The 12797-nt window shown below is 34.0% G+C and overlaps 1 protein-coding gene and 1 long non-coding RNA gene across 2 annotated transcripts; both read right to left on the reverse strand.

The window, feature by feature from the left end:
* Positions 1-1297: 1297 nt before the first annotated feature.
* Positions 1298-2223, reverse strand: LOC127860050 (uncharacterized). The gene is made up of 3 exons (XR_008039580.1): positions 2128-2223; positions 1729-1773; positions 1298-1516 (listed from the first exon to the last, which is right to left on the reverse strand). It is a non-coding gene; the product is annotated as an uncharacterized LOC127860050 (long non-coding RNA).
* Positions 2224-2727: 504 nt separating this feature from the next.
* On the reverse strand, positions 2728-11555 carry LOC127860784 (uncharacterized). The gene is made up of 17 exons (XM_052399062.1): positions 11483-11555; positions 10280-10338; positions 9814-9933; positions 9240-9306; positions 8571-8638; positions 8029-8095; positions 7360-7427; positions 6476-6505; positions 6184-6275; positions 5869-5971; positions 5161-5226; positions 4919-4972; positions 4253-4308; positions 3993-4092; positions 3786-3835; positions 3071-3136; positions 2728-2797 (listed from the first exon to the last, which is right to left on the reverse strand). The coding sequence occupies exons 1-17, from the start codon at positions 11553-11555 to the stop codon at positions 2728-2730; spliced, it is 1209 nt and encodes a 402-aa protein (XP_052255022.1).
* Positions 11556-12797: the final 1242 nt, after the last annotated feature.

The raw sequence follows: 12797 nt of genomic DNA on the forward strand, positions 1-12797 counted from the left end.
TCTTATGCCATTATAAGCATTAATACAAAATTGTGAACGAGATTTAGGCAAACCACATCGGCGCTCTTATCCGCCATATAGCCATTAATACGGAAATATGAACGAGATTTAGTAAATCTACATAGGCGCTCTTTTCCCTTGATAAGCATTAATACGGAAATATGAACAACATTATGTTAAAACAAATAGGCTCTTTATCATCCATATAGGCAATTAATACGGAAATTAGAACGAGATTTAATGAAAAGACAAAGGCGCTCTTATCCCATTATAAGCATTAATACGAAAATGTGAACAAGATTTATTCAAAAGACGTAGTCGCTCTTATTCGCCATATAGCCATAACTACTGAAATATGAACGAGATTTAGTCAAAAGACATAGGCGCTCTTATCATCCATATAGCCATAAATATAATACAATGTAAGAGTACTATATTTTACACTTGTATGTATAATGAATATTCCTGATTCACGTATGAGGTTGAGCGCTCATTAACCTGTTTAAACCCCAGTAGTTAACATCGACCGTTCCAAAGCGGTGACACCGGCTTTATTGTACTCTGTTTGTATTTTGTTTCGTTTTGTGCCGTTCTGTTTCGGCAATTCATCACCTGCCATGAATAAAGGACCACGTACGTATGTATAATACAGGGTAAGATCTAGGATCCCAAAAGGTACATGGTGCTGCTAGAAAGAAGCAGGGTGGCGATTCGGAACAGAAACTGACATTTTCATATAATATCCAGGTATTTTATTAATCAAATACAAACATATTGTCATTAAGAAACATATTATCTATGGAAAAATCGTATGATTGCGTCACTATACACACGCACATACGTTTGCAAATGTTTTGCTAAGATTTGCAGTAGATTTACACTTGTTGCAAGAAAGATATTTATTTTTGCATGCATTTACTATTGCATGTAGAATACGCATTAAATGCGAATGCACCAACTCTTGTAAGTAGACAAAATGACACCTCCATTATGATGGCTTTTTACCCCTCTAAGACAGTGAAGGAATATAATTTTGGCGATGTCCGGAGGTGTTTATCAATAATTATTTATTAAATGTCATTAAACTTAATATGAATGTGTTCAATCATACTGCGGTGCACGCATAATTAATTTATTGCCCCTTAATAGATTGAAAATCATGAAGGTTGTACGTCCGGAGCTGTTTCACAGTACCTATTATACGAAACTTAAAACAAATATGCATCATCATTCGCCGATATTGTTTCTGTCTGGTTCTCCGTCCTTCCACTTTTATGTCCGGAGCTGTGTGGCAGTAACTATTGCATGAAAGTCTATAAAACTTAAATGTCATCATACTGCAGTGGTGCACACTTAAGTTCAGTCCGGATCGATAACTCAACAGTTAACAGTAAACCGGTGTCTGTAATGCAACGATCCCATTTTTGTCCTTACACATCTTCCGACCGTACGGTGTTGTCAGCCATGTTGAACTTATCTGCAGGTTGTTAGCGTCTTTGTGTTCACCAGGCTTTACCTTTGAAATAGATTGCAACAAAATCCAATCTGATACGACATATTGACTATGATTCTCACACAGTTTCTGAGTACCATGACAGTTGTGACATAAGCTACAAGAAAACTTGCTTTTTAACATTAATATACATCTACTATCCAGAAAAATTTCTCAAATGAAATTTCATGAGCACCTACAATTTCATCTGTAAATATGTTCCGTGTTTTACTTACGTCTATCCGCTAGGGCGCTTGACCAATATTCTTTTATGCTCGAGCCTGCATTAAACACCCCAAAATATTTGTGAAAATGAACTAAAAACACATCAATTTACATAACAAGTCAAACTTTTAAAGTGTCAAAGGCTACGAAGACACTTATAAGTAATTGTTTGATTTCAATGATACGATAAACTTTTACTAATCATAAACTGCCTGTGACTAGTAATTGTATTAATGGCTTGGTTATGCTAAAACACGTTACAGATATCTCTTTAAACCATTTTGTAAAACGTAAATCCGAATGAAATTTCTATGACATTAATACGAAAAGAAAACGAAAAACCTAATATGACTGCTATATTTTTTACAAAAACTGATCATTGTAGTATTAATGATATGGACAATACATACGGTGAGTTGTTGCCAGGCTATATGCTGTGAAAATACTTTTGGCCACCGTTCGTTGCAGAGCCTCTGTGGCCTCTTTATAACTACACCCAGTCGCCTGCAGTTTTATGATTTGAAACAAACGATTATGAGAATATTTAACAAATTTTACATACATGTACTGTGAAATATTTTCTGTACGAATATGTAGTTTACTTTAACACCAAAGAAAAAAATAATTATTGTATGACATTCGAAACCGATATACTTTTTTTCAATAAATTATATAACTTTATATTTTTGCCTTTACTATTTATATTGTTCGGACTCGCCTTTAAAAACCCCGTAAAAAATAAAACGGGATTCTATGTCTATTGACAGGTTAACAGGCATGTTATATGGAGATATTGTACATTTTAAGACTTTGTTTCCCATTAACATTTAAAATATTTACATTTGACGAATTAAATTTACACAAACACAGCGCAAGCTTATACTTTTGTGAATGAAATGTGGTTGTTCACAAAATGAACAAAATGTAACGCACTCATAAAATCATGTTTTGAAAACGTATATATTATTGTAAGATAATACTTGTTACTAAAAATAATCAAAGACCATACTCTATACCTCTTGCATGATCACTGAACACGCTTCCTTGACGAGGACGGATTCTGTATACGATGAAACTAGTCTGTAATTCAATATAGAAATAGTATTGGTTTTAATTATTATAAGTTTAAGTTAAGTTTTTAACAAATGTTGATGGCAGTCTCGATCGAGCACGACCTTAAATGTATATCTTTCGACATACTAATTTTTAACCTTTACAAAATCGGTCATATGCAAGATTATGTTTATTTTTCACTTTCTAAATCCATTGTAAACGGCCCAATGATTATGTTATGGCTGACTGGAATAGTTCATGAAAAAAAAAAAACTCAATAAAAAATATAATACGAAATACCTTTTGTTCTTCTTGAAAGCTGATTTCAGCTTTTCGTTAGCTACGAGCTTTACCAAAGGGTGGTTCCTGTAAATATCGTCATTATTGACAGTTTAAGTAAGCAATCATTTTCCCATGTTTTGAGAAATTTGTAAAAAATCAAAGAAAGGGAAAGTTTTACGTTGTGTATGGTACCGTTTGTCAGGAGAAATTGTGAATAAGCGAATAACACATATTTTTTCTTTACAATGGAACCTCGACTTTTATCGTTGATTGATTCAAAATATTTCGGCTCTTATCCTAAATATAAAGTGGTAATATGGGAACACAGATAGATTTTAATATAATTGGTATTTTGAATGCCAAGCGCTTATGCAATATACAGTTGCCATTGCTAGGCATTGTACTGTACTAAGTGCCTGTTCGTAATGCAACAAAATCATTGCGATACTTTGGTCTTTACGAATTTCTCATATAGAGTTTATCTATTTCGTTCGGAGCTTATAGAATTCGAAGTTGCTCTTGACTTTGGGCAAGTAGCAGACGCATCAAGATCAATTCCACAACACCGTTTCGGTGGCAAGACCGAGTTCGAATACTACGCCGTTTAGAAAGTTTTTCTGCTGTTAAAGTCAGTTTTTGTAAGCATTAACGCACATTTTGAAGAAGCTTAGTATATCAGTGCCTTGAATTTAATTGCACAAAAGCTACCTTATTTATGACAATTACAACTTACCCATTTTCTGAAAAGGTATCTTGGATGTTTTTCTCTACGACAGTCAGTGCCTGAATTACATGTGGAAAAAAATGATAAAAAAGAACCAAATGATTATAGCAGGTACACTGTTTCAAGAGTATGACAATACGTTAATGAAATTGTGCATTAATATTTGAATATGATAATCAATAGGCATGCAACGGAGAGTAATGTATGAATTAATACCTCTAACGTGAAAACGCCAAATCCATATCCGATGGAACTTTTTGGTGCCGCGTCTACGTTTGTAATAAATTTGCAATGGTTTTGCAACCACAAAACGTCACTGAAATATATAAAAAAAAGATCGGAATGAAATGGCGATAGAACTTCGACCAAATTCCTATGAACTTATGTGATCCAATGGAGAGTAAAATATATATGACTTTCTTTTACAATATTGTAACCACTAGAACATGTAGAAATCCTATGAAACCATTGCTCACCTGTCTTCCACCGTCGATGTGACAATGGAAAAGCACGTTTTGTATGCCACAGGGACCTAGATAGCAGAAAAAGCAAACAATGTATTGGCTTCGAATAATAACTTGACACTCGACACCAACATTAAGTGGATAATTCGCGCATAAGTCTACACTGTAATTTTTCTTAATTGGAATACACGAGGAACTAAAATTATGCAAACGTTGAAATGATTGAATTAATTTGCAAACTATACTGCATTGTGTTAGATTCTATGCAGAGTTCACTTTACGAACCATTATTAAAAAAATTGCTTGTGGTATTTAAAAAATCAAAATATATTTAGTGTAAAACATTTTGTAAAGTCGCAGTGCAATCAATATAATTAACACCATTTCATACATTCAGATCTTTCAACAAATATTTCTTATGAACGTTCATTTATCGAAATGAATCTTCGAAACGATGCGATTGATATTTACACTCCGTGTAAAATAATTGTCAAGCCTAAACGGCTATTGCAATGAACAGTATGACGATTTAATGAGAAATACACTTTATTACTTTGCCGACATGTTGTTTTCTCTTAATGGTCGTAAGTTGTTTATAAAAATTTATTTATCTGTATATGGGTATTCATGGAATGTGGCTTTTACAAATGAAAGTAGATACAAATATATGATCCATACCAGTTTCACTGCCACGTCCAACGTTATGAGAAAACGCTCGACATCTTCCGGACCCTGTGTAATATAATTTAATTACTACGTTTATACCCATAAAACAGGTCTTGTCGATTGCTTTACAGTAACATAAGGTTTTAACCTTATGGACCGTATTTGGATAAAAAGGTTTTTCAACAGAATAAATTAGAAGGCATTATGCGTTGTTTTGTTTTTCGATTTTAATTATTGTTATGGCCAATACGTACATCTGATTCTTCAAATCCACATTTTTCGGCACTGTCAGTGACTTCCCATTTCCTTATGTGGACGTCCTGTAAATTGCAAAATAATGAATCGTTATACTTGTCATCATTAATGATAAAGAAAAAACAATATATTGCAGTTTTCTATTTACGAAATACTATTTTTCTATCATGGTTTGTTGTCGAATAACCCACAGCAAGGAGTATAGATGGAATCAAATTACGAATACTCCGCCCATCTTACTACAGAGTACATTTACACGCTATTTATCGACGTAATTTAATCATAACATACATATTACGTGGATTTCATTCGCAAATATTTTGCAAATGACTCAGAGTCATTGATAACAAAAAGCAAACAACCAATATGACGTCACGCTCATTTGTGCTAGTAAAAAGCTAATATGCTATAACATGCAATAATATTAATTTTCCGACACTGATAACGTTCTGTGAAGATGCAATTAAACCATTTATCATCACATATACTAGTTTTTGACTCATTAAATTAATACACATGTTAAGTTTATAGCATTTTATTTAGAGCGCGTTTTAACACATGCATTTTATTGCAAAATTTCCGTGACATGTCGGGAACTATTTTCAAAACATTAAGCTCCGCCCATAATTATTGAAGAATATCCCTCACTTGACTTCCTTGTTTGTCTATAGAAAACAAGCCGCGTGTCGTATTATAATATTGCTTACCAAACATGATGGGCACAAAAAAGGCTGGGGACAGTCTGCATGGTCCCGTTTGATGCATTCTGGATGCACCCAGTCCTTGCAATGGTCACACATCCAATACAACCTATATATGGAGAGAATTCAATAATACAATGGGTTTGCGTTCAGTGCACATCAACAAGTGAACTGCATTGTCATTGCCTCCCTTTCATGAACATATTCCAAAATATTATTCTGATCTTAATTCCGAAGAAATTAAAAGCATGATCTTTGTGAGTGGTTCATATATACGACAGTAATAGACATGGCACAAGGCAGTTCAAGTAAAATCCATACCTGCCATCATCAGGCCTGTCACAGACACAGAATGTCTGCTTTCTCTTCTTGGGCCTAGTTAGCTCCTGGTACTCCCAAGACGATCTCTTCTTCTGAATAAAATATACATGAAATTTGTTAAAGGCGAAAAGTATGTTATTATTAATCTTAAATTTTATAACTTACATGGTTGTATAACTAGCTTTATGCTGTATCAGCTTAATGAACAATGCTTAATTAGTAAAAATGTAAATGTTTTAACAAATCTGTAAAAAAAAACCTGATATTAAATAAGATAACTGTATAACTATACCTTGGAACATAGTCGCCGTAATCTCATTTCCTAAAAATATATAAATACAATATAATGAAACATAAATATTTATTTCACAAAATGCACTATTCCTATGTCACTATTAATAATGATGCCGTTACCTGCTTTTACATCGATATTAAAGCAATATTAATGAAGTATTCAAGAAAAACGAACTGGGGACACCATATTTACAATCATCATCGGATACCCACGTTCTAACCATTCCGCTTCTCTCCATCTTATGCTGGAGCATATTGACAAATAACTGCATTAAATTGACGTTCAAACTCTTATTCAGTAAGAGACTATTTATAATTGTATTGTCTGTTTAATCGTTTTTGTAATGATGTTGATATGTTGAAATCACAGAAAACATTCGTGTCATTGTCAATCCTGGTGTTACAAAATTTATGGTACCCCAAAACAATTTTAGGCCAAAAAAGGTCAATATCAAGTTTATAAAGGGATCAGTTGATATGAGATTGTTGAGAGTGCTGAGACATAGCATCAATAAAAGAATCAAAGCCGCCTTGCTTCAGATCTAATGTGCAGAAACGAAAATGCGGTATTGACCCTAAAATTATATGCTTTTATCTAAAAATTTATTTAATTTTCCGAAAAAAACAAACAAACACAATAAGTTCAATGTAAAGGTCATAAGGTGATATTGATGAGTTGAGAAAGTTAATAGATATCAACTATATAAATGCCATAGTTTTGAAAGAAGCAATATAGTTGTTATTTCAAACGCGCAATAGGGACAGACGAAAGGACAGTCAAGCAAATCGCTTTCATGCAGTGAGGCTTCACTTAATGCCTGGTTCACATAGTTACGTTGTAACATCGTGACACTTTTCAGTTAATACTCAGTTAATACAAACCTTTTGTTTAATTCCGTTGCGGTTGACTGTCTCTGCATCCGTGTCGACATTTGAACATGGCAGTGATTCTTAACAATAAATAATACACCATAAGATAACAATATAATTATGGATACATTTGTTCTTGAAGATGCGAAAAGACTTACATCTTTTGAAAGACAAACACTTAGCACACCAAACTGTTTTTATTCCAATAGTTGTGTATATATCACACTACTTTCTTTAAACATGGTTATTTATACATCTAGTATACGCTTCTAATATTCAAAGATTAATTATATTTTATGTGTTAAGCTGATCATTGACTAGTTGTTTGGCAGTGTTATCACTGAGACGTGATGAAACTGGTCAAAAAGACGTGATAAACGTGCTGTAATAGATTTATAAAACTTTTTCCACATAAACATATAAAACGTTTACAACAACTAAATGGCTAAATATTGACATGCTATGAATGAGTTTATGCACACATGTTTATTTAAATAAAGATTAATCTTCATAAACGTAGTTCAATCGTGATCACTTGATATTATGCGCTGTAGCTCCTGTTGAAGTAGTTTTGCTCATAAGCAAAGTGTGCAGGATGAAAGAACCTTCAGAAAAAAGGGGCGGGCACGCCTAATGTTTCTATATCCTTAATCGTTTTGAGCGGGATATCAATTGACATACCTGTACCTTTCTCAGACACAAAAACATCTTTCTCCATACGTTCCACATCGCGCAGGTCCTCAAGGGTCTGTGTAAAGACAAATATGTAAATAATGGTATAGCATAGTGCCCGTCATATAACCAAAAATAATGTGCGTGATTACCTGTTAAACGCATTAAGCATTAAATCATAGTTATTACATCTTATATCAGTTTTGACACACGCCATAATGCAGAGCATTTTTGTTGCAATGGTATATTAATAAAGATAATACAGCCCACACGACTTTCTTCTCTTCATATAAAAACAAACACACAATAAATTCAATATAAAGGTCATAAGGTGATATTGATGAGTTAAAAAAGTTAATAGATATCAACTATATAAATGCCATAGTTTTGAAAGAAGCAATATAGTTGTTATTTCAAACGTGCAATAGGGATAGATGAAAGATCAGGCAAGCAAATCGCTTTCATGCAGTGAGGCTTCAATTAATGCCTGGTTCACATAGTTACGTTGTAACATTGTGACGCTTTTCAGTTAATACTCTGTTAAAACACACCTTTTGTTTAATTCCGTTGCGGTTGACTGTCTCTGCATCCGTGTCGACAGTTGAACATGGCAGTGATTCTTTACATTAAATAATAAACCATAAGATAACAATATAATTATGGATACATTTGTTCTTGAAGATGCGAAAAGACTTACATCTTTTTGAAAGACAAACAATTAGCACACCAAACTGTTTTTATTCCAATAGTTGTGTATATATCACAGTACTTTCCTTAAACATGGTTATTTATATATATAGTACACGCTTCTAATTCAAAGATTAATTATATTTTATGTGTTAAGCTGATAATTGACAAATTGTTTAGCAGTGTTATCACTGAGACGTGATAAAACTGGTCACAAATACCTGATGTACGTGCTGTATAAGATTTATAAAACTTTTTCCACATAAACATATAAAACGTTTACAACAACTAAATTGCTAAATAGTTACATGCTCTGAAAGAGTTGATGAACACATGTTTATTGAAATAAAGGTTAATATTCATAAACGTAGTTCAATCGTGATCACTTGATATTATGCGCTGTAGCACCTGTTGAAGTAGTTTTGCCCATAAGCAAACTGTTCATGATGAAAGAACCTTCAGAAAAAAAGGGGCGGGCACGCCTAATGTTTCTATATCCTTATTCGTTTTGAGCGGGATATCAATTAACATACCTGTAGCTTTCTCAGACACAAAAACATCTTTCTCCATACGTTCCACATTTCGCAGGTCCTCAAGGGCCTGTGTAAAGACAAATATGTATATAATGGTATAGCATAGTGCCCGTCATTTAACCAAAAATAATGTGCGTGATTACCTGTTAAACGCATTAAGCATGAAATCATAGTTATTACATCTTAAATCAGTTTTGACACATGCCATAATGCAGAGCATTGTTGTTGCAACGGTATATTAATAAAGATAATACAGCCCACACGACTTTCTTCTCTACATATAAAATAAAATCAAACACTGTTGAATATGATTTGAGTACAGCAGATACTTGTAAATATAAAATCTTACCTTTTGTTTATTTACCCATTTGTATGAATTAGGAGCCTGTACCTGGAGTTTGCCCGTGTTTGTCTACAATTTTCAAAAGCATTGACACAATAACTGCTGGGATCAGACATATGTTGGATTCACATGCATACAGACAACATGGCACATTATATACTGATATATATTTTCTAATGTACAATAATTTCAAATGTCATGTAAGATCCGTTTCCTTTCTCATTAACATACCCAAAATCCAATGTTGCACAGTGTGCAAGAGAATTTATCGTTGTCTTCAAGAGCGGCCAGATCTTTCTCGATGCAGTATGGCTTTAAATGGAATGCCCTTCCGCATGTATGACAGTGCAACTGAAAAGTCACATCAGACTTTGTTAATATACCCAAAAAAAACTAATCAATTTCCAAAGGTATATATCTAAGGAAAAATGTTAACGAAACGTTGAATGCCGTAAAACATAATAAATTGTATTCCATTCAGGTGCCATAACGATTTTGTTACGAAATCGATCACTACACACTGTATAGACATGTCTTTTTTTAAATGTCATGAACTACCATGAATAAAGATATTGAGAACAGCTTCGGAAAAAAACACGTGAGTGGGTAGTAAGGCAGTCAGTCAGACGAGTAGACAGGCAGGCAGGCAAGCACGCGACTTTTTAATAATATGTTAAAAGCAGTGGTAAATGCTTACCTTAACATCCTCCTCAAGTACGGTAAAGCCACACTTTGGACAAGAATCAGACAGGAACACTGAAAATTAAACACAAAACGTCGCAATAAAACCAAATGTACATTTGAAATGAAAAAAGACTCCTCTCCCGAGCCTGATAGACTTTGAATATTCGCGACTTTTTTATCTTTACTGGGACTTAAACACTAATTAAACATTTTATATGGCATGCACTACACAACACATATAGCATTAAGCACAGCATAGAAGAGCTCACGTAAAACCTATAATTGCGTAATTTCAATAAATTTAAGGGCTCTTATTCTGAAGGGCCAATCCATCATTACGAAAATTTTGTAAGAACAAAAGTGCAATAATACACATATAATTAAAATTATAAGCAAAATCTTTGGACTGTAAACACTCCGCAATTTCAATCAAACTAGAACTTTGTACAGAGTACACCGGTGCCCCCACTTTGCACATTTGCTTAACAATTGAGTATGAAGTTGTTGAAAATACTGATTTGAGTTTCAGCAAAAATTAGCACCTTTGGATCCCTGAAAGTTTGAGCAAAATCCACCAAGTGGTTTAATAGGAGTTGAGTTCACAAACTATATAATTGAAAAATCGACGAAGGGTCATTTTTAGTCGAATTTGGTCGCGGGCGAAATTCCCACCTTCATGATCATCTACACAGTAAGAGTGTTCATCCCTGAAAGTTTTAGCAAAATCCACAATGTGGTTAAAGAGCAGTTGCGTTCGCAAACAATATCATTGAAAACTCATCACAGGGTCATAATTCGGTCAAATTTTGTCGCAGCGAAATGTCGCTCGTTTATACGGACGGACGGACGGACAGTGGCAACGCTATATGCCCCCCAATTTGTGGGTGGTGGTGGCAATAAAAGACATTAAGACAAAACTTATATGTGTACTAACACAGTATAATGTTACTTTTTTTTACTAATTTCATACGATTTTATACAAAAAATTCCGATTAACCGCTAGATATATAGATGAAGACACGCTTACTCAACTTCAATTAATTAAGCGGGCGTAGCACTAGAATAACCTGCTTGATCACAAAACCTTAAACATGATATTTTGACTTATGTATTTACAAATATATTTAAGTTAAAAAAACTCTCAATATAAAGTACAATAGGAGTACAATATAGAAAAAAATAACAATACCCAACATTGGAAGAAAACGAAACAAACCTTTAAACGACATGAACTTTTTTGCAACAGATAACCGCATTACAGACAAATCATGGGAATTTATGCCTTCCATTTCTTGAAATCGGCCATTCAAATGATATTCAGCAAACTGAAAACATGTTAGAAACGCCTTTTGTCATTAAAGCTACAATCAATCAGGTCCATGAATTTGCAGCAGTACCAATGAAGATTAATGTAGTTTGTATACTCTGAATGAGAGTGCTTTATTGCTTGGGCCTGTGAAGTTTTCTAAGTCTGTATCAAATATACAATAAGCGTTTGATACGAATATTATTTTGTCTAATAGTCATTGTAACAAACATGTTTTGTTAAATTAAAATACTGAAAAGCCCGCACTTGGTTTGATAATCGGGAGTTCATAGACAAACGGACAAACATTGTTATTTTTCTCGTTATCAGCAAAGTAACATTAAAATCTTATGATAGTGTGATAGTTTTATACAAGGTAAAATTAACAACGCTGAATAAATGTGTAACATTGATATATTACCATCAAGATATACACTCCACAGTTGAAACCATCTGTCTGTGATGCATGGTTCACTGTCTCCGAACGCCACTGCTTTCCCACATCCGTTTCAGGAGTATTACTGCATTTCGCAATGAAGGAACTGGAATTCAATTGCCGCAATACAGTATTTGTTCCGGTTATATGCCCAAGTGTGTGTGTGTGTGTGTGTGTGTGTGTGTGTGTGTGTGTGTGTGTGTGTGTGTGTGTGTGTGTGTGTGTGTGTGTGTGTGTGTGTGTGCGTGTGTGTTTGCGTGTGTGCGCGGGTGTGTGTGCGTTCGTGTGTGGATGTTTAATAACGAATAATTGCGATCGTAATAAAAAGTACACACCACATAGCCTGCCGGATGGAGCCAATTTCAGATGATTCAGCTCCCGCAACAGGATTGTAGTAGAATATGATTTTCTTCTCAAAATCCATAATCTTTGAAAAAAAAGTAAATATATTAATATATTACAAAAAAAAATGCACTCCAAATTTACTGTGGCCATAGTCGACTTGCAGTAATGAACGATGGTGTCATTTTAAGAGTCATTTACCGTGGCCATAGTCGACTTGCAGTAATGAACGATGGTCTTATTTTAAGAGTCATATACTGTGGCCATAGTCGCATTGCAGTAATGAACGATGGTGTCATTTTAAGAGTCATTTACTGTGGCCATAATCGACTTGTAGTAATTAACGATGGGTGTCATTTTAAGAGTCATTTACTGTTGCCATAGTCGACTTTTAGTAATGAACGATGGTGTCATTTAAAGAGTCATTTACTGTGGCTATAGTCGACT

Source organism: Dreissena polymorpha, chromosome 15, assembly GCF_020536995.1.
Source record: "Dreissena polymorpha isolate Duluth1 chromosome 15, UMN_Dpol_1.0, whole genome shotgun sequence".
Classification (NCBI taxonomy): domain Eukaryota; kingdom Metazoa; phylum Mollusca; class Bivalvia; order Myida; family Dreissenidae; genus Dreissena; species Dreissena polymorpha.